Source organism: Apteryx rowi, unplaced genomic scaffold (assembly GCF_003343035.1).
Source record: "Apteryx rowi isolate R43461 unplaced genomic scaffold, aptRow1 scaffold_87, whole genome shotgun sequence".
NCBI classification, from domain to species: Eukaryota; Metazoa; Chordata; class Aves; order Apterygiformes; family Apterygidae; genus Apteryx; species Apteryx rowi.
The window spans coordinates 1,230,736-1,251,991 of record NW_020451171.1 but is presented as its reverse complement, the minus strand read 5'-3'; the positions used below and the strand labels follow the sequence as shown (position 1 = coordinate 1,251,991).

Here is a 21,256-nt window from a genome sequence, read left to right as displayed (position 1 = left end):
ATGTTCTCAGGCTTTGGATTGGTAGAAGTGGAAAAGTGGGTTAGACCAAACAACCATAACTCAACAAAACTTGTTTGTGTTTCAAGCTATTCAAGCTGTTGGATGCTACACCAATACATTGAGTGATGGTATCTCCAGACAAAATGAAGAAAGGAGAAGAGCAAAAAGTTGCCTGTTCAGTTTTTATCTGAATCATCCAAAACTTTGAAATGCAAAATTGCATTAGAAATCTGGCAGGAAAAGGCTTTTTAAAGATATTGTTTTCACTTCACACTAGCAGGGGTTGTGGAAAAGCCTAAAAACAAAAGCTGTCTTTCACCGTTGAAGTTCCAGTACCTACTCCAGAACCTGGAAGTGCATCTCCAAAATAAATAAATACATAAATAAATAAAAACCTTGGTAAATGTTTCCGTTTGAACTTCATTGCTTGTCACCTGTCCTTTGTAACTTTAAGAACACTGTTGCAGCTATCTAGGTCCATAGAAGAGGAAGTTGAAATTCAAGAATATAATTAATGAAATTATGGAACACTTTTGTGGGTTTTTTTTGGGGGGGGGGAACTGGATATGTTTCAGATGTGTATTTTTCTTGCTTCCTCAGTTTGCTTAGATTTTTGTGCCTGCTTTTGTTTTGTGCCTAATGGCTGAGGAGAATAAATTGTTGCCACAGGAGTTCCATGTCATTACCAGAACAGCAGGATGATGTGAAACAAACCATGCCAGGGAGCAATCTTTCCTTTTAAAAAGACAAAAAACAAAAGCTCATCAGTAGATACATTGGCTGCGCCTGCGTAAGAAATCAGATCTCCTGTCTTAGTTACAATATGACATTTGACTTACACCTTGAAGCAAGCTGAAGAAGTCAAACTCCGCTTGCAAAATTGTAGGCAAGGTATGTCCTTGTATAGGACAGTCTTGGCATCTCTCAGGAGCTACTCAGCATCTTTCAGGATCTATTGATCTAAGCTAGATACCTCATGACTACAGTTTTGGACCGTGGTCTTTATCCTCACAGCTCTTTTCTGAAGAAATGAAAACCATTATCCTGTTTTACAGGCAGAAACGCAGGCTGTGGTTCTGAAAATGGAATTTCATCTTATTAACCTCACTATAAGTGAATTATCTCCAGTTAAACTGCCCCTGATTTACTCTGAAACCTAGATAGCTTGGTAATGGATATGGATGAAATCTTCAGTGTATGTTGAATGATGATCAGCTGCATAAAAAGTTAAATATTAATTTGCATTGTTAGAGAAAAATTGTTCCCACTGAAGTTTCTTACCCGTTCATTAGAAAAAAAGAAAAGAAGAAGAAGAAAAAGAACACAGCAATTTCACTGTATTGAATCCAAGGCATGTTGCATTCTGCCCATTGGCCTAATTTGGCCTAATGTTTTCCCAGAAAATGCTGCTTAGCATCCAGTAGAACTACTACCAAACTCTAGGGTCAGGTACTATCACCTTGCATTCTCTTGCTTCATTAGTTTCCTTGCCTATGCCTTATCTTCTTCCCCTTCCTGTCATCTCATCTCAAACCTATTCTCTTTCCTATGGGAGTTGAAGCCCTGTCCCCAGACTGGAAGAGCATCCAGGGGAGTGGAGACCTGCATGCCATCCTCTTTCTGTATTATAGCTCTACCTCTTCAGGTACAAGATGATAGGGTGAAATTAGGGACCTTATGTGTGTCCCTGCTGAGAATATTCCCAAACATGTTGTTTCTACAATTTCTACTATTTCTTTCTCACTTCAGGGAGGGAGTTACTACACCTGGTAACTCTCTTTGTTATTTTGGCCTCTACTTGATATTATCTCCATGTCCCACTTTTCAAGCAGGACTTGAAAACTGTCCCAAAGTGTGCTTCAAGGTATATTTCTTCAAGATGACACTTCCTCTGTCCCAAGTCATTTTTTGGTGGCAAGTTCTAATGATTATAAATGAGAGGATGTGCAAGTCACAACTGCCATGGCTTTGTCAAAGTGCCGTGCCATGCCATACATACAGTAAGTGTAGGGGTATGGGATACACATCACAGCTGTTGATGTATGTTTTGGTAGTCCCAAGAGGGACCACCCTTATCTAACTTAAGCTATCCAAAATGTGGACTTTTACATCTAAACTGATCATTTAAATTGTTTTTATAATTGCTGAAAAGAAAGAGGTGTTTCGATGGCATATTTCCTCTCAGTCTAACATAAATATTTAAAATAATTCAGACACCTTTCTGGGCTTGTTTCTTTTCATTGACTATGAAGGGAGTTGAGGCAACTAAATAAGATATGGGCAACTATATTGTAAATATCTGGAGTTTAGTGAGATTTATCCTATATGCTAGTACGAGGCAGGAACATCTCTTGGTGGAGGATAACTACACTGCATATGAAGGTACCTTAGGCACATTTTGTGAGCTGTGCACAGTTGAGGTGGCACACATTCCTGCTATTCCAGCTAGGGCTCTGTCTCCACAAGTCCCCAGAAGGTCACTGAGAGTAGTGTTCTGTTGGACACCTATAGATGCCAATCCAGGGAATATTCTTGTGCACTTAATTCTGCCTAGCCAGCTCACTTGTACTGGAAACATTAGTGCAAATGCAAGGAAAATAGAATAGTAGGATCTCCTTTGTACTGGAATAAATCTTTAAGTCATAGGGACATGACAACTCAGGCCTTTTCAGTCACAGAGTCATACCGGACTGTAATCCTGTGACCAATACAAAATCAATGCAACTACAACATAACTGTTTTGCATTCATATTGGTGGTGATTTATGTAGTCCCCGGGGATCACATCCTTCAGATAAACACTGAGCTAAATTTCAGTGGTGAGAATGAGTCCACAATTGATTAAATGCTACAAAAGTCTAATAAGAAGCCACCACACAGCTTGCTTTGCTTTGCTTGATTCTTCATTCAGATTGTATCTCTGGTGATGAGTAGGGCAAAAGGGAAGGGAGAGAAAGTACCTATGCTGTGAAATTTTTAAGGTAAGCAAACTTGTTATGGAAGTCATCATGAGAGAATATATATGCAAGCCAGAATACCATTTGCAGTCATTTGTCGGAGCAATGGCATGTCTGACTCCATAGTCTCCTGCTTTACCTCTGCAAGGCTCCACAAGCCTCGCCGGGAAAGATGGCAAGTCAGCAATCCCCATGTAAGCTGACAAGAGCTTGTTGGAATCCCTGGTGAGCCCTTGCTTGCAGCTGCAGTCATTACCTCTTCACTGGTGGGTTGTTGTCTTTTTTTTCCCTGCTGTTTACTAAAATGTAATTACCGAGCTATTAATTCTCTCCCTTTACCATTTATGATGCATTTGTGATAAAAGGTGAAAATCGGCTTCATTCTTTCTTGCATACCAATGAGGAGGGGGGAAAAAGTGTTTTACGGGGCACGATAAACTAAATGCAGTTGGGGGTTTTAGAGATAGTTAACGATGAAGATTGCTTCAGTGCATGCATTTAAGAGAAAATTACTAAGGTGTTTATCCCTAAGGAAGATGCCATTAGCATTAATATGAAAGAAAAAGACAGTTCTCTGAGTTAGGGACTGTAGCACTGAGGCATTTATACTGGCATTGTGGAGAGCTGATATGGTGATTTCATCCATATTTTGGGGTGAATGGAAAGTCAATATCAACCCCCAGTGATGGACTGTATATTTTCATTACTGGATATGACAAGCTGTTTGCCATCTTTAGAAAAGCAGGATTAATAAAGCTCTGCTCATAGCACAGGTGCAGCAAACTGGCAAGCACATTATCACCTGAGGGCAGGAGGGCAATTAGAGTGGGAACATCAATGAAGAGAAGCTACTTCTAGAGAAAGGGTCTGAGTGCCAGAGCAGGTTATTTAGTAGGTCTTTAGTGGGAGAGAAGGGTTGCTCTGTGATGTTATTTTTCAAAGTTCTGTGTTATTTTATTGGAAAGTATTTCTGATTTGTCTTTTCTTCTTTATTTGCTTTTCCTTTACTTATTTTTTCCTACTAGGCTGACGGGGTTCAATCTTACTTTGTAACCCAGCTAAGATGTTTAGATTCTGTGACTAACAGAGCACTAGTGAAAGCAGAGTGGCGTGTGACTACAGGACAGCAACTGAATACAAAATGTTGTGCTGCTAGCCAGTGGGACTGTGCAGTAGCGATCCCTCAGTGTTCAGGGTGTGAAGGGACATCTCCACCTGCCTTTCATAAGACTTAATCCTGAAGTGTCTGTGAATGGGAGCAATACCAGATATGGTGGGAAGAAGTATCATGACTGGAAAGCAAAGAGGAATGTGAACCTTCAAGCCCTCATTTAGAAAAGGGCATGAATTCACAAGTGATAGAAACAGATTTCTCACACTGGTTTAAAGAAGTCAGTATCGAACTAACATCACAAACTCTAGTGGCTTTTAGACAGGGTGAAAATTTTCACTTACCAAATCAAAGTCTCAGACACATCTGAATGAAGTTGAGGCTAATGCCCACATGAATGAACCTGGTAGAGTAACTTAGATAAGAAATAAAGACCTTTTTTTTTATTAATTCATTCTTTATATTCACAACTTCAAAGGTTTATAAAGTCTCTCCAACACTCAGAGATTAAAGATGTATTACCCAGCGTGAAGGAATCTATCTCTTTCTAGGCAAATCTATTAGTCTTCTTCAGAAATAAACATGAATTGAGGTCTAGTGTAATACCAACTCCTGTCTGGGACTGAAGACCTTTTTTTAGAGGGAGCAAACTGATGCTGAAGAAGGTAAGTGTGGGAGAAGAATAGGAGATGGAAATTTATGAAATTTTCAGCCAAAATTTTGCAAAATTAGGAAAATAAAACTATGTTCGCATTGCACGTTCAGTTTGAGTCTTACCTTGTTTTTAAACTTGCTGACCATCCATTCAGCCGATGTGCTTAGCTTGGAGTCTTCTTCCCCATAGGCCAGGTCTTGAGGTGTTGAAGAGTCCCTTTCATTTGGTCTACCTGGGTGAGCTTCTCTCTTCAGTTTCCAGAGTGTGCACTCACCCACAGAAAACCCTGGAAAGTAGCAGCTAAGAACTGATGCTACTGTTTGTCACAAAACTGAAAATCATACCTATGTCTTCCAGCTCAGATTGCCTGTCATAAATATTCTCCTTCTTCCTGTCTGTTTCCCTCTCCAGATAAATAAAGTAGTTTAAACAAGTGGAGAAGTGGCCAAATAAATAGGCACTGAGTTCAGCAGGGTTGATGTTGCTGTCGGTTGCCCTCCAAATTATGGATTAATTTCAATATCTATCTCAGCTTTTTATTTGTTGTACATTCCCAGAGTTAAGGAGAGGCTACTGATTTTGCATAATGTGGCGTTCATAATATTGCCTTGGAAGGCTGTCAGATTAAGTTCAGAAAGACATTAGTCTGCTAGGAACATGGACTGCATCTTTCATGCTATCTTTGTACTGTTCCCATCTTCTGTGATGTGCATTTTGTCCCCAGTACAAATTCAAAGAAGAAAAAGGATATTGCTGTTTTATAACAGGATTTCCTCCTGTAATTATAAGGCATGAGAGACTGACTGATCATTAATCAAGGGACTGATTATAATAATAATAATATACTTTTACTGCAGGCTTGTGGGCTAATTCTCATTTATACTAATCCCATTTTGAACTGTTTCTGGATCATTACTAGAGCAGGCAAAAGGGATCCTGAGAGGGTGTTTGATGTACCGCCAGAAGAGTGTAGAGATTTAGTGCAAGGAAGAATCAATCTCTGCCTTCCAATATTTAAGTCAGAGCCCTGGCATTTTCTTTAGTCTGTATCTGAGCTGTCCGCAGCTCTCCTCCTTCCTCTCAGTGATGTGGCAGATGGTTTTGGCTGGCAGAGGTGGCCTAGTACCACCTGCTGCAAACTTCTTTCTCTACCTTTTGCTGTACAATCCCTTTTGTCCATGTTGTTTGCAAAGGATGACTGGGAAAAGGAGGGAAGCAGGAGAAGTGAAGTGATAGGATGCTGATATCATTCAGTGTTTTTTTTGTTTTCTGTTCTGTCCTCACTGGTAACCTACAGCTGGTGCATAGTAGGGTTGTGCAGGCAAAGGTAGCAGGTTTGAAACTTTGATATGTATTTGTTATCTCCTAATGTACCTTATCCCATGCTGAGGAATAGCATCTCCCAATGATGCGTGCTGTGAGGGGAAAAATCATCCATTGCATTTAGGTGCTGGGTGTTTTTTCTTCCTGACCTTAAGAATTCCATTGGAAACGCAGCAGCCTTGCAGAAGCAAATGAAAACTTCAAAATGAACAGGAAGATAAATCTTATTATCCAAATGCATGAGGGATATGACTGAGTGGGGGCTGTGGCCCATATTGCAGGCCTCTGAGTGTGGGATAGGCATTTAGTCTGTGCTAGTTATGTACAGCTGAGATAGAGAGGGAGGTAAGAGGGAAAGGCATCCCTGATGTCTTAAAGACTTCTCTCAGGATGGAATGAATCACTCCCTGGAGTTGCTCATCTCTGTTGACTGCAGAGAGAAACTTGAAGCCTGATGTAGAATAGGTGTCACCTGCTCAGTGGCAGAAGTCAGATGAAAAAAGTCCCATCCTTCGTGTCTATATTTGTAGCTGAATGGTGGAGATTTATTCTAAGATGTAATATCCATGCAACTTCCTTCTGGAAGCTTTCTTATTCTGAACGTAACTGCTGCAGTTTTCTTGCTACTTGATTTTACAAAGAAACTTTAAAAAGCTTCTAAAAGCTACTTGCTTTTACACACAAAAAGATGATAAAAAAGTAATAAAATAGCAAATAAATATCACAACACTTCTCAGTCATTGTTATAAACTTTCCGTAGCTAAATCTGTTTCAGAAAGTAAAAGAAAAGCACAGTTTATTAACAAACTGTGACAGATGAATGATATGTAATTCCAGTGAAGTCAGCTGTGATGTTTGTTAATGGAGTTTATTAACACAGAGATAAGGGAGGGTTGCACTTTGGCTTTGAAAAAGCATTTGCTGCTAAAAATTAATTTTTGACCATATTGGCAAAATCTTTCCTGAGACTGAAGAAATTTTCAACTTGCAAACAAATTTCTGAATAAAACCAGTATATCAGTATGTTTTGACATACTTCTTTTATGATATATGGCTTATAGTTTTGATTCTCTCGCTTTTTGAAGGATTTATTTTTCCACGTTCCTTCCTGTGTCCTTTTGGTTCATTTTATCCTTGTTTGTTCATTGTCATAGACGAACAATATCCTGCCTGCTTCCAAGAACCCCCCCCCGGTGTTCACTAGAAATGTAAAAAAAAAAAAAACCTTCATAATAAGAATGACCCCTGTGGTAATCAGGGAGACAGCTTTGATTAAGAACATCTGTTAGCAGATTCCCGGTTCTAAAGTCAAGCAGAACATAAGACAAGAAGATAGAGAAAGTGGCATTTCTCAAACTGTGAGGATGGCCTCCCCGGGGAGGCTCTGACCTCTTCCAGAGATACAAGCCAAGATCGTAGAAAAAGAACAGACATCAAAACGTGCGGAGCGCGTGTGTAGTTTGGAAAACCATGACACCTTTGTTTCTGAGGTGCTGCATCTTTAAATTTCTAAACACCGCACTTCTGAGGAGTGCAGGCAAGCACTGCGCGCCGAAGCACTGCACCACGTCTCCTCCTCAAGCATACCACCATACGTGGAAAAGAGAAACGTGCTGTGACCCCCTGTACATTGCCTGTGTCCTTTTTTATTACTATTTCTTCCCTTCCCCCCTTCTTCTCTTATCCTTTAGGTGCTGACAAGGCTGCCTATTACCTAATGTGTAAGACTGGGATGCAGGAGACTTGGCTTCCATTAGTTCTGCTGGTGTAAAATGGTGATGTGGAAGAAGTTACTTCATAACAATTGCTATTCTGAGCTGGACAAAAGTTTTTCTATTTATATGAAAACAAAATGCACTTAAAAGCTAATTAAAAAATATACATCTTGCTCTTTATGAAAAGCAGGATAAAAGAGGATAAACCAGGATGACAGAGATAAATCAGGGTATAACTATTTTCTTCCTCACTAAGTTATTCTCCTAAAATCTAAGATGAAAAGGGGGCATTGACAGGAGATCAGTTTGGCTGAACAAGCAGGGACAGGTTCCCAAAGAGGAATATAGAAGTATTTCTTGGGCATGAACAGATGGGATGAACAGGCCAAAGCATTGCTGGAGTTGAAACTTTTGAGAAATGTGAAAGGCAACCAAATGGGTTTCCAAAGGTACCCTGGTAACTAAAGGAAGAACAGGAGAAATGTGGGCCTGCTGCAGAAAGGATTGGGTGGCCTCATGACAGAAAGGACTAACACACGCAGGACCTTCTTTAGCCCAGCCTTTACTGGCAGGTTTTGATACTAGACTTCCCACATCTTCATGCCTAGCAGGAAAATTTGAGGAAGAGATGTACTACCCTTGGGCAGGGGTGGGAGTTGTTTGGGAAGAAGTTAGTTAAGCTCCGTGAACGCAGTTTGATGTAGCTGGATGGGATGCATCCGAGCATGTTGAGGGAGCTGCTTGATGTCATTGTGAGGCCACTATCTTCTTGGAAAGATCAGATGAGATGGCTGGAAAAAGGCAAAAGTCACATCCATTTAGGAACGAAATAATCACAGGGAGATTTTCTTGCTAACTTTCTTTAACAACACGTTGACTTACATATTGTCATACGAGGATTAGTATCAACTTTTCTGCAATCAATTATATTAGAAAAAGAAAAAAAAGTTATCCTGCCTTCTTTCAACTTTGAAAAAAGTTTTATTCTATTTCGATCAAAATTTGCTTCTTGTTCGGAAGTACAGCAGTAGAAAGATGATTTTGTTTCAAAAAGTTTCTTATCACACTTTTCAGTTAAGTCTTAGTCATAATACACAAGAGAATATTATAGACTGATGTCAAGCTGCAAAGTGTTACAAGCATGACAAATCTTCACTTTAATTCTTAGAATTGATTTCACTTTGAGGAGGTGTGATTTCCTCCTGTCTATTGCCTCTGGCATTTACTGACACGGGAATGTTTCAGTTTTTTCTCCTATTAGTAACAAATGGCATCTAGTACCATTCCTGAATAATTAACAAAAAAAAAGCCAGAATAATAGCAGGAGAAGATTGAAGAAGATATTAGTGTGCCAGTTGCACAGATACATAGTTGCTTATTTTAGAAGAGAACCAGGGGAAAAACAAAAGTAAAAACACTGAACAACTTCCAAAACCTTTGGTTCCATCTCCAGCTACCTCTGAATTTCCACAAAATCCAGGTGAACATGGATTTATGTTTTGGTTCTGCTTGCTGTAGAGATACTTGTAAGCTGTGAAATCTGGAATAGGACTTGAACTAAAAATTGATCAAAGATATTTAATTACATCTTAATCCTCTGTTTTGTGTGTATAATATAAATATATTATTGCAAGGGTTATATTATGTTTATTGGGAATTGTATTTATTCTTTTTCTCAATATATATTATTATGTTGGAGTTCTTGGTAAACAGAGAAAAGGAGTATTTGAGAAATCTAAGAAAGGGCTCAGGATGGACCCAAAGGTTTTGGAGATTGTTCAGTGTTTTTATTTTTGTATTTCCTCTGGTTCTCTTGTATTTAACCTTGACTCTATAATGAGCCATCATGCCAAGGGGAAAAAACTATTAGGTGAAAATCAAGATGAAAAAATAAGAAAGAAAATGACTAATTCGGTTCACAACAAAAAAATACATGTGGGTGTCCCCAGTCCACTTTGCATATAATAATTAGTGCATGCAAAAATGGATCACTGCAAGCATGACACTAAAGTATTTTGGCTGTTTAGTCTAATACATCAACTGAAATAACATGTCATAATAAAAAAAATTGCAGAAGTAAATTGATTCATATCCATGCAGTCATAATTATGCCCCGGTATGAACCAGAACACCTACATAGGTGACTCCAACTCAAGAATGTCGGTGGCGAAAAGTGGAGCACTTTGTCCCTTTGGAATGATTCACAGTGCATAAAACTAGGAACCCAGAATCCTCTGGCAGTAAAGCAAAGCCATTAAGCATTCCTGGGGAGTGATCCTGGGAGTCTGCATGGTGCAGCAAGTGGCTTAGAGTTAGTGCTTAAACAGGAATGAGCAGGGGTTGGACTAGATGATCTCCAGAGGTCCCTTCCAACCTCAACCATTCTGTGATTCTGTGATTCTGTGAATATATGTCTAAATTCCTTCCTTGTTTGCCCTTTAGGGCTATAAATGAATGTGTGAAGTTAAGAGCACTTCCTAGAGGTGGATCAGCTCACTGAGCAGGGCTCATCTTTTGTGAAAAGCTGAGCAAGATAATAATACAATGTTATAGCAGTTGACTTATGAAAGCCCTAACCCAGAAAGAGGGGACATCTGGTCTGGGATTTAAGTTCCAGACCAAAATATCTACTTTTAAGTGTCTACATGAGAGCTAGAGGCTTAATTTAGTCGTCTAAATGCTCAGCTCACCCTCAAATACGTAACTGTTTTTCAGCAGTAGAAGCAATCTGTAGTCTGTTAATTGTATTGACTAGTTTTACATTAAATATAACAGGAGCTTAGATACCAGCCTACAACTGCACACAGGAGCTAAATCAATGCGCCTTAATCTGCAAGCTTAACTGCAGCTGAGGTTTCCATTGTCTCTCCAGCCTGAGGGGATCCTGGCCTTGTTCAGCTCCCACAACAGAGGAGAGTGTCCTTCTAATCAGGGCACAGAATAGTTCCAGGTGAGGGATGCAAATAGCAAATAAAATCGGGGAATAGGTGGAGAAACCCCTGTTCCAGCAGGAAAGCCTAGGATCCGGGGGTAATTAAGCAAGAGAGAGTATGTCTCTGTGCTTAGTCATTAACACTTTCTGCTGATGTCTGGGAGACTTTGGGTCTGGTCTCTGGTTTGGTATTGCTTTGTTTAATCCAGTGGCTATCTAATGTAAATGGCAGGCAAAGACCTGAGAGCAAAGACCAGCTCTCCGTTCATTTTCTTTCCCTAACCAACAGACTGTAGCGTCCTTCTTGTCTCATGCATTCTGTGTTTCCCCCCACCGCTACCCCACTTCTTACACATCCAGTTTCAACGGGGTGGGGCAGAGCATGGCCTAACCCGCACTATCATGTAGGTCAGTAGTTAATAAACTCTCCTGGGATGCCGGTGGTGTTAGCTTAGACATTTTGAAATTCTGAGTAAGTCTTAAAGCAGAATCTTACCCTTAAATTGCCTATTAGTCTGCTGTTTTGGAGCTTAGTCTATGAACTTTTTCCCATAGCAGGTGAAATATTTTGAATGATATATAAGAACGCCCTTGGGTAAAAGATACATCATGAATAAATGATAATGGTCAACACGAAAGTCTATTCACAGCAAGTATTATCAATCAACATGAGTGACTATAGAGAGAGATTTAAGGCTGAGACTTTTAAAAGAGCACGAGTGATCCATTTCCCTTCAATTTTCAGTAAGAATTGAGGCTATATATATATATATAACCTTAAACTGTTTTAAAAAATCCTAGGCTAAATTTTCAACAGAGTAAAAATTTCAGGACTTGATATTGTATGCTGCTGCTCATAGGAATGGTCCAATGTTGATATGTGTATTCCTTGTTTTATCAGACCTTCCTGCATCTTAATATCTCTGGAGAACTGATTCTGTCAGGAGAATTCTGATTCTGACCGACCGTTGCCATGGCATTGGGTTATTCTGGGCTGTGATCAAGAAGAGCAAACAAACTTGAAAAAGAAACTGGCTTTAAAACATATTCTCAAGCCACAGTATCTGAGACTAGTTTTTTTAAAAGTAAAACTTGATTTTCTAGAATGTGGTATTCTTTAAATACCTTTTAAAAAATGTAATGTTAACCAAAAATGTTGCTCTGAAAATAAATACATACACAAATAAATAAAAATGCAGGAGTAGAAATTTGGGGGTAATTCTCACTTCATTCAAAATTATTCATTTCATTTTAATGGTATTATCCCACACTGAATTGAAAACCCCAGCTTCTCTGGAAACATTTAAAAGAGCAGATTTCTTTTGCAGATTACGTTCCTATTTTTCTAGGCACTATTCCAAAGCTGGTGGGAGTCAGTGAATGTCTTTTTGATATTACTGGGCTTTTGAATCAAGTGCATATAAGGACTTTGTACCTGTCTCCTATCCCTAGACAGCAGTGTAGCTCTTCTTTTACACTTGTTAGTATCCACTGAATTGCAAGTCACCTGTGTGTACCAGAAGTGCTGTAGAAGGCTCAAGAAATACGTGAGACAGCGTTTGCTATATGCAGGAACCACTACAGGAAGTTGATATTCTTAGAGGACAGAGTTCCCCTGAGGGGAAAAAGGAGAAAATGTCCTAAGAGAAATCCTAGTGGTGTATTATCCAGGATGATGAGCCCCAAGAATGCACGAGTGTCAGCAAGCAATATTTAAAACATTAAAGCAAGCAATGTGAAATTATTTGGGGGATGGGGAAAGTTTTCAGTAAGTCCACTATTTACAGATGGATAATTTCGCCTGCCAAATTGCTGTGCATGTTCTTATTCCACAGGCAGAATTCACAGCCATGAGGGACCAATATATGCGAGGCGGAGAAGGCTTCATTATCTGCTATTCCATCACAGACCGCCAATCTTTTCAAGAAGCTGCTGAGTTTAAGGAACTCATTTATCGTGTCCGGCACACCTATGACATCCCCTTGGTGCTGGTGGGAAACAAAATAGATCTTGAAGAGTTCAGACAGGTAAGCGACTTCTCTGTGGTTTTGGGTTCATTTTTCCTTGGCTACCTCAGGGATTTCTGTAGCATGTGTTGTGCAGTACTACTGAGAATTAGTAGCACAAAATGAGGTTTAATCAAAGAGCAACACACTAGGATCGGTAATAAATAAGGCCTTAGCAGTACATTTCATTCAGATAACATAGATCTTAAAGTAGTCTTGGCCAATCATCCAGATGTTTTTGCTTTTTACTTGTAAATGAATCCCACTATTTTCTTCGGATGTTATTTATCTATTAAGTGTAGAAATAGATTCAGCCAGGATTTTAGTGATAAAAAAAGTTTTATTTGCAAGTTCCATTAAAGCCAGATATTTTTCTATCAATGTACAATGTTCAATTAAAGTTTTCTCAAGCCAGACTGAAACCAATTCTAGTTTAAGATAAATAAATACATAAAAGATTATCTTTGCCTGAGAAGCCAGTGGTTGTGTTATTAGAATATTCACGTAAGAAGGGGACACGCAAGACAAGTTCACTTTGATTTGTATACAAGACTCCAGCTGCCACCACCCGTATAGCAATAGATTTCTTTGACTATGAGGACATTGACTGTGGCTCTTGGAGTTTGGAGTAAACTTCTCACCTTTCCCATTGCTTCTTCTCCCCTTCCTCCGTGTGTGTGTGTATGTATGGGTGCAAGACAGTGAATGAGAGAGAGATCATCTTAGAAATGGCTTGGCTGTGAGCTAATGCAAGATGGAAAATGTCCTTAATCTTAAGCAAATACTTTGAATGGGGAAAAAAGAGTTTCTACATGGAAGTCTAAAAGGCTCTTTATAAACATGAAAGTTGCTTTCAAATGACTGACTTGCCTTCCGTTCAGACATACGTAACAGCTTAATAAAGTGGTATTTTTCATTTCATTAGCATCTGTGTTCACATGATCTTATCTCTCTTTTACCACTTACCCTGTCACTCTTCTCCCCTTTTATTTGTCTTCTTCCTTTTGCCTTAAGATAATCCAAGGCAGTGTTAAGCCTGAAATCAGTTTTGAAGACCTGATGAAGTACATTTAAAGAATTTCACGTCTGTTTCCAGACCATTGACTTTCTCCCTAAATCAAACTGTGACAAAACCTTAATGGTGGCAATCCAATTGTAGTTTAACACTTAGCTTGAGATCTTAAAAAACAGCATCATGTGCAACATTCAGCACAATACGTGTAGCTCCTGACATACTTTATATACCAGATGGGGGGAGGGATGTGGATGCATTTGTTCTGCTGAGAGAACAGAGCCTTGCACCTGGTACCAAGAGGAACTGAGTATGATTGTTTTATCCACTGTTATCTATAGACCAGGTTTCCAGCAACACTGTATTTATATTCATTAGGTGATATGAAGGCTCTCTTCCAGTTATCTTTGGCAGGATCATTTTCTGATCTCGTGTTTTATTGGGCATTTATATTTTAATCACTGTCAATGCAGATAGTAGGCAAAATATGCAAATCTCTGACATAATCATTTCTCGTTAGTTAGTCTTCTGGATTCAAAACTTTTAAAGTTCTGGGACTGAATTAATCTTGGACATCCAAATCTCTGTTTACTCCAGGAGACTTAAGATTTAGATCTGAGTGTTTCAGTGGTTGCTTATGCCTGTACTAGGCCAAGAAAAATCTCATATTGAGCCCCTTCTGCTATAAACACTGTGAACTATAGGGCTCATCAGTTAAGCTTTGAAGTTTTGGAGCCATCTGTTAAAATATTACATCTTTGGCTTGGGAAAAGCAACAGCTACAACAGGAGTAATTTTGTATATCTCAGAGTAAAAAAGGCTTTACTCACTATCAATTATCTATCTTATAAAGAGTCATTCAAATATTTTATCTGTGTGCTTCAAGGGATAGTTGAAACAAAAGTGCATGCCTGATTTAAATGTTTTACATACTCCTTAATGGTCTTGTCTGGTATTCCAAACAGGAAAACTGATGTGCATGAATGTCTGAATTGAATATCACAAATGACCCTCAAGAGTAAAGGGCATAGGGAAGCTTTTGGTAATGATAGTAGAAATGATATCTTTGAGATATGACAGATGTACATAAAGCTGTTATACATTGTTGTCACTAAAGATCCTGCCTAAACGTGTATGAAGGCAATCCCAAATCAAGGTCCTAATTAGTTTAAAATCCTTCAAAGAGCCAGGAATTAGGTCTTCAGAACCTTTTCTTCCATAACCGTTCTGCAACTGTCAACAAACACTGCAGTGTTAGAACATCTTTCTCAAATGATTTGCCAGCCAGATTTTGAGCCATGGAACACCCTTACATCAAAGACTAGTAAGATGGTACAATTCAAACTGGCTGATTTGAATAAAGCATTTGAATATGACTATGTCTGCATAAGCAAGTAATGTGAACTAACAAGAGTCAAGCTGTAGAGTAAAACAGTTTATTCGGAGGACCTGATGTCCATATTTCAGAACTTTTGAACTTTTTTTTTCACTTTGGACTAGCTCTGCTCCAGGACCACTGACTGCATGCTCAGCTGGTGCTGAAGAGTATAAGATCTGCTCCTGGAGCATATCTTCCACTTCAGTTTCATCCGAAGTGCAGGTCACAATCTCAGAGACCACTCCACAATTCAAAGCAAAGCACGGGAAGTGGAGATGATTAGGAGATTTTCTCCAAAGGGCCCCTCTGGGCCAAGCTGAAACGCTAATGTGTGGGCAGTCCTCTCCGTACCCGGGTTTAAGCACACGCTAATGGCCTCCAGCAGCACGTTTTGTCATGGCTGGGACCTGAGTGAGCACTGTCTGTTTAACAAACAGCGCGATAAGCTGTATCGATGCTCACCTGCTATGTTAAGCAATACAGAAGTAACTTGATGAACTGGGGGAAGGGAGAGGGAAAGAAATCTTTTCAAGGTCATGTACTGTGGTCATGGCTTGATTAATAGTGCTCTGGCAGTCAGGAATGGAGGACAGCTGACTCTGGGGTGACAGACAGCAATGAGTTGACAATGTACAGCATCAACATGTCAATGTACAGCTCCAACAAACAGTAAGGTACACAAATATATCCAATTAAAACTACCGAGAAATAGCAGGTAAGCAGAATGCAATTAACCGCACTGGAATTGGGCCAGGGCACCAGGACTAATATTATTGCTTTGTTTAAAGACATATTTTTCTATGAAATTCATTAAAGCTACTGTAATATTATTCATAGTATTTGGAAACATAACATTAGGTTCAATATTCCCTGACATCATTTCCATTTAGTGACAATTCCACAACAATCAGACAGGCTGCAGGAGCTTGGTAGACAAAAGTCTGGTTTGAAATGTGAACCCCTGCACAATACAATTAATGATGTATGTCGCCTGCCTCAAATCTATCAATGGGGCTACAAGAATTAAACTAATCTGCAATTAAAATTTTGTGTAAAGAGAAACACTACTAAAACCCCCAAATGATAAGCTTTTTTTTTAAATAATATTTTTATTTTCTGATGGCTTCAGAGAAATTATTGTTGTCTTTAAGTACACCTGTCATTTTTGTGTGTCTTGAGAAATAGCTTTATCTGTGCTCCTTCCTAAAATGTTTTTTACGTGTATCAGCCTAAGGAAGAAACACTTTCTGTTTTCTCTGAAACAATGCAGCAACTGTGGGGAAAAACAGATTCATAAGTCATTATCTTGATTTGTATATCCAGTTTGGCAAGCTTCCCTCCACCCTCCATTCTCTTCCACCCATTCGTACTACAGCTGCATCCAGTCCTTTCTGACCTTTTTCCATTTTGCATAGTAAATGCACATGAGTGGCTAAGGCATTCATCTGTGTTCAGTCCTTGTGTTTTAGTCCTTGCTCTAAGGACCTTTTAAGTATTTCATGTATTTTATCCCAAAGCTCTTTGATGTAAAAAATAGAGCACTAAGTGCCTGATTAGATACCAATCTAATTTCAGTGCCTTCTTACATTAAAGTCATTGAATTAATATAGATAGGCTCTATATATGTTTTAAGTGTCATTAAAATATAAGAAACATTTAGGACCAGCTTACAAAGTGCAATACTTCCACTTCAGCTAAGCTTTGTCACTTTAACCCAGACGAGAATCTAGTTCCTGATGAGGTTTAAAAGCTATATAATGGATAAATATTTAGTTTATACAATTAAAACATATTAATCTTTAAAAATTACAATAAACAACTGGTCCCATTTGAACTCATGCCCTGCTAAATCTGAATTTCAATTTTTAGTTGAAAATTTTTTTAAATAAAAACCTGCCTCACTGTTGAAGGACTGTTTGAAAAAAATTATCCAGAAGCCTTTGTCCACTGACCGTTCCAATATATCACGTTCAGCAATTCAGTGGGGAGCTACATAAGCTTTTTCGAACGATGTGCTGTAGCTCTGAGCTGGAAAGAATAGATACTTTCTAGCAGCTTTTTCAAATTTTTCATGTGGACTTTAGAACCCCTTTGGAAATTCTACCTATATAGAAATTGCATAGTCTTTGTGAAACAGTTTTCCCTATACACTTTTCTTGGACTCCAAAAGAATATAGTGTGGGCTCACTGGAATATATAGATAACAGGTTGATATCCATCGAGTCTAAGGTTATGAGGGCAGCTCACGCTTCATTCAGCTCTTGGCCTCTCTGGGAAGGCTGTCATCAAAATTGTTAGTTTTGTCAGTACAGTCTTGGTCCTGAAGAGAAATATGCACTTGTTTACCATTCCACACCTGAGCTGTCAAGCATTTATCTGAGCAGGACCAGTGCTTTTGAAATCATTTCCTTTCCTTCTTCCTTCTTTCCTTCCCCTCCCTCCTTCAGTAGGAACTTATGAAATCTTTCTTTAACATGGAACAGTGTCTTATTTGGAGTGCTAGTTAATTACAGGGGTTTCATTATATTCACATTCTAGGTTTTATTAAGACATAATATAATTTTCAAATCAGGATTGCAGTGGCTAAATACATTCTCAGGATCTGAGCCAGCTGCCTGTAGAACGTTCTCACTTAGGTAAGGTTTTACTGTGGAATTTGTTCAAGGTGGGCTGACTGGCTATCAGATACTGTCACTATCAACTTTTAGACTTCTCGCTTTGACAATTGCTCGATTTTTCATGCTGGCTTCTAAAACCTTGAAATATTTGTTGAGTCTGAGACAGCTAATGTTCCTTTTTTTCACTTGTTTTGTTTTTGTTTTTTACACAAATAACTGTTCAGTATATTTCAAACATTGCCAGTCCATACCTTCTGGTGCCTGGCTGAGACACTGAAAATACTTACAGAATATTATATTATGTTTTATTTTATTTTATTTTATTTACATTTTCTGGTACATGACTATGAAACACTGTTTGCTAAACTCTCTTTTGTTCATATTAACCATGTAATTGCAGTATTCTGAACTTCTTATGGTAGTATCAGGATGAATCCCTTCGCTTTCAGGATAAAAACTAATCTCTCAGATTTGTAAATGTTCTTCACCACAAGCAATTCTGTTTTCTCTTAAAGACATTTGGGTGGAAGAGTGTGTCTACTGAGGACTCTTGATTTTCATTTGTCAGGCCAGTGCGCTACACAGAGTGAAAGCTTTCATTGTTTCTTCTCAACTTTCTAGCTGCAAGTCAGGAGATCTGCATTTTCTGTTATTTACTGACAAAGAATGGTCTACATTTGAGTTACCTTTAGTCATGTAGAAGCGATGAGACCAAATGGGTTGACCAGATTCTCTATGTAGTCAATGGAGGAAGATAGGAACTATCACTTATCTTAGACATATATCATAAAATGAGATGAATATGCCCCTGAAGATGCCTTTCTCTCTGTTGACTGTAGAGGAAGACAATGACGACTAGGTTCTTTGCCTTTATACAGCAATGTTTAGGTGAGAGGAAGCCTAACAAAATTGTTCGTGATCATCCTTTCATTGAGACTCTTAACTTACTGATTTGTTTTGTTGTTATTGTTGCTGCTATCTGCAGACTAGACTTAAAACACATTCAGCTTGCCTTTGTTTTTTAATTGAGTAAAATCTAATTAATAGTCATTCTTATTAGGTGGTGATCCCTTTCAAAGATCAGTGAGCTGTGATCTTACTATATTTCAACTGCATGCAGGTAGAGTTACCCTAAATAACAATGACTACAAAAAGCCTAACAGCATCTTTAATAAGAAACAAGCCAGAGAAGAATATGGCAGAATAAAGCAAATTCTTCAAAGCTCTTTGTGTGATTTATAAATGTTGGGTTGAATTTTTAGATGAATTCATTCATCCATCTTGATGTCACCTTGACTGTTCATTTTCCATGGACATTCATGCAGTTCCATTTTGCTAGGATGAATGCATGCTGAAAATGAGTTGCATTTGAAAGGAGCTGCCGTCATCACTAACATTCGCTTGCCTACATATTGCCTTTCCCATATGACATAACATCATATTCTTCCTTTGCTCTTCAAGTTCTGAATAATGTAAGCCATTTTTGCTGTTTTGATGGAGCTTTGACAGTTGTCTGAATATTTGGAACTAAAACCACTGAAGTTATCATGATACTTTATTATCTTAGAAAACTGTCAAACCTTTGATAATCACTTTCTTACATTACATTACCAAAAATATGTATCTGGATTCTGTCATGTTCCTCTGCACCTCTAATTTCTATTTATTTTTAACTGATTTTTATTATGTCAAGATTTCTTTCATACCCTTCACCATCCTGAGAAATCTTCCTTATATCATTTAAATAAAATCTTTCAGTATTAAAATTCATTCCCCCCAAATGTGTATGCTTTTCTATGCCAAAACAATTGTAGAAATCAATTTGGCAGTTATAGTTTCTTTCAAGGAAATTCTATTATTATTAACTTTCTTTTCTCTAGCAAATATTCATTTATACATAGTTTACCTCTTTGTCATTACAATGCTTTTATATTTCAGAAAGAAATATGTGATTATATTACCCAGGATGCAGTGAATGCAATCAGGCACACAGACAGTTGTAATGAAACTGTTGGCTCATTTCTGGATTCGTAATTGTGTTAACCTCTAGTGAAACATCCAGTACGCCCTGTAATCCTTTCAACACAGAGGAGAAGACATTTGAAGGGGGCTAAGATGCGGATAATAAGCTGCTCCATAAAAGAAGAAACAGCAGAGTAGCAATAGCTGAGCTGCAGAAAAAAGCTTTTATAGCAGGAAGGCTGAGTAGTAGGACTGGATAGCCAGAGATAAAAACAGGCAACTAACTGGTTGTAACCAAAGCAGGACAACACTTTTAGTGAGAGATCTATACTAAGGATGGTGCTGCAAGGTCAGATGTTGTCTGGGGATATTAAACAGCAACACACCTTTTATTTTTAAAAGTTTCCCAGTACTTCATACTGCTTTTACTTCATTATCCTCCTCAGAGATTTTGTCCTCCACATGTACCAAATCCTTACTTTGTGTGGCCATGTTTTGGCTCCTGTGGGAGAACCTGTTGGAGGAGAGGTGTGAAGCTGCAGAGAGATCCTCTCACCACTTGTCTTCTTCATCTAGATTGCACCTCAAGGTGAAATTTGGACTCTTGGACTTGTCTGTTTGGTTTGTAAATATGGAGGCTAATTGTTCTGAAGACTTTATTGTTCTTTTTATTTTTCATTAATTTCAACTCTGCTAGAGGAATCTTTCTTCCTAACTGAAGTATGCAAGTGCAATTGGAAAACTACCTCCACAAGCCTACTGCAAAACAGCCTGGTGCAGGACTTGTTCATAAGTTCAGGATGCTATCGGATACCTCAGCGCTCTCAGAGGGAAACCCATTGGTTATACAGTGACCACACAAAGAGGTACAGCTTGCAAGTAAATCCACAGTGGAATCATTTTTTTGATGGCTAGTTAGAAGCCTGTACAGATTCCTGTGCTGGAAAGCAAAATTTGTGAGGAAGCTAATTATCCCTGAAGGACTTCCATAGCTCATTTTTCACCAGCAGAGAAAGCTGGAAGGAAGGAGCTGTCTATGACTCACACTCTGGTTCCTGTCCTACTCTGGGGACAGTGCTTCATGCATCTGATTGCAAAATTGCATTCTATTCTATTTCAGTTCATTTGCTGCGGTCTTGATTATCCTGTCTGTGAATCTTCCTCTTGCACATTGTGCACAGGCCAGGCATCAGCCTGATCTTGATGCTGAATGGGAAAAGGCATGAACATACCACATCAGGCAGTACTAATTGGTGGATGGTTTTACCTTTCCACCATCCATGCCTGAAGCAATATGACCTCCCATCTCTCAAGATTTATCCTCTCATTTTCTCCACAGAGGCACATATAGGTGAAATAGAATGGCATGCACTGGGAAGGTATCTTTTTAATACACATGCTGCTATTTTTACATGAGTCAAATCAAGATTTCAGCCTAACTCTTAAATATTATTCACTACAGTTCCAGTTCGGGAAACTATTTAAGCATACACTTAATTAGAGTGGGACTAATGCATGTTCCTCAAGTTAATCTGTACTTGAGCAAAGATGCTGTCCTGAAACTGAGACAGTAATGAGCAACTTTGTA

The 21,256-nt window shown here is 38.7% G+C and overlaps 1 protein-coding gene across 1 annotated transcript in view; it reads left to right on the top strand.

The window, feature by feature from the left end:
* RIT2 (Ras like without CAAX 2) overlaps positions 1 to 21,256 on the top strand; it is a 181,000-nt gene that overhangs the window by 85,647 nt on the left and 74,097 nt on the right. Inside the window, exon 4 of the mRNA XM_026090665.1 lies at positions 12,528 to 12,719. Coding sequence (XP_025946450.1) covers positions 12,528 to 12,719 — 192 coding nt within the window. The remainder of the gene's footprint in view (positions 1 to 12,527; positions 12,720 to 21,256) is intronic.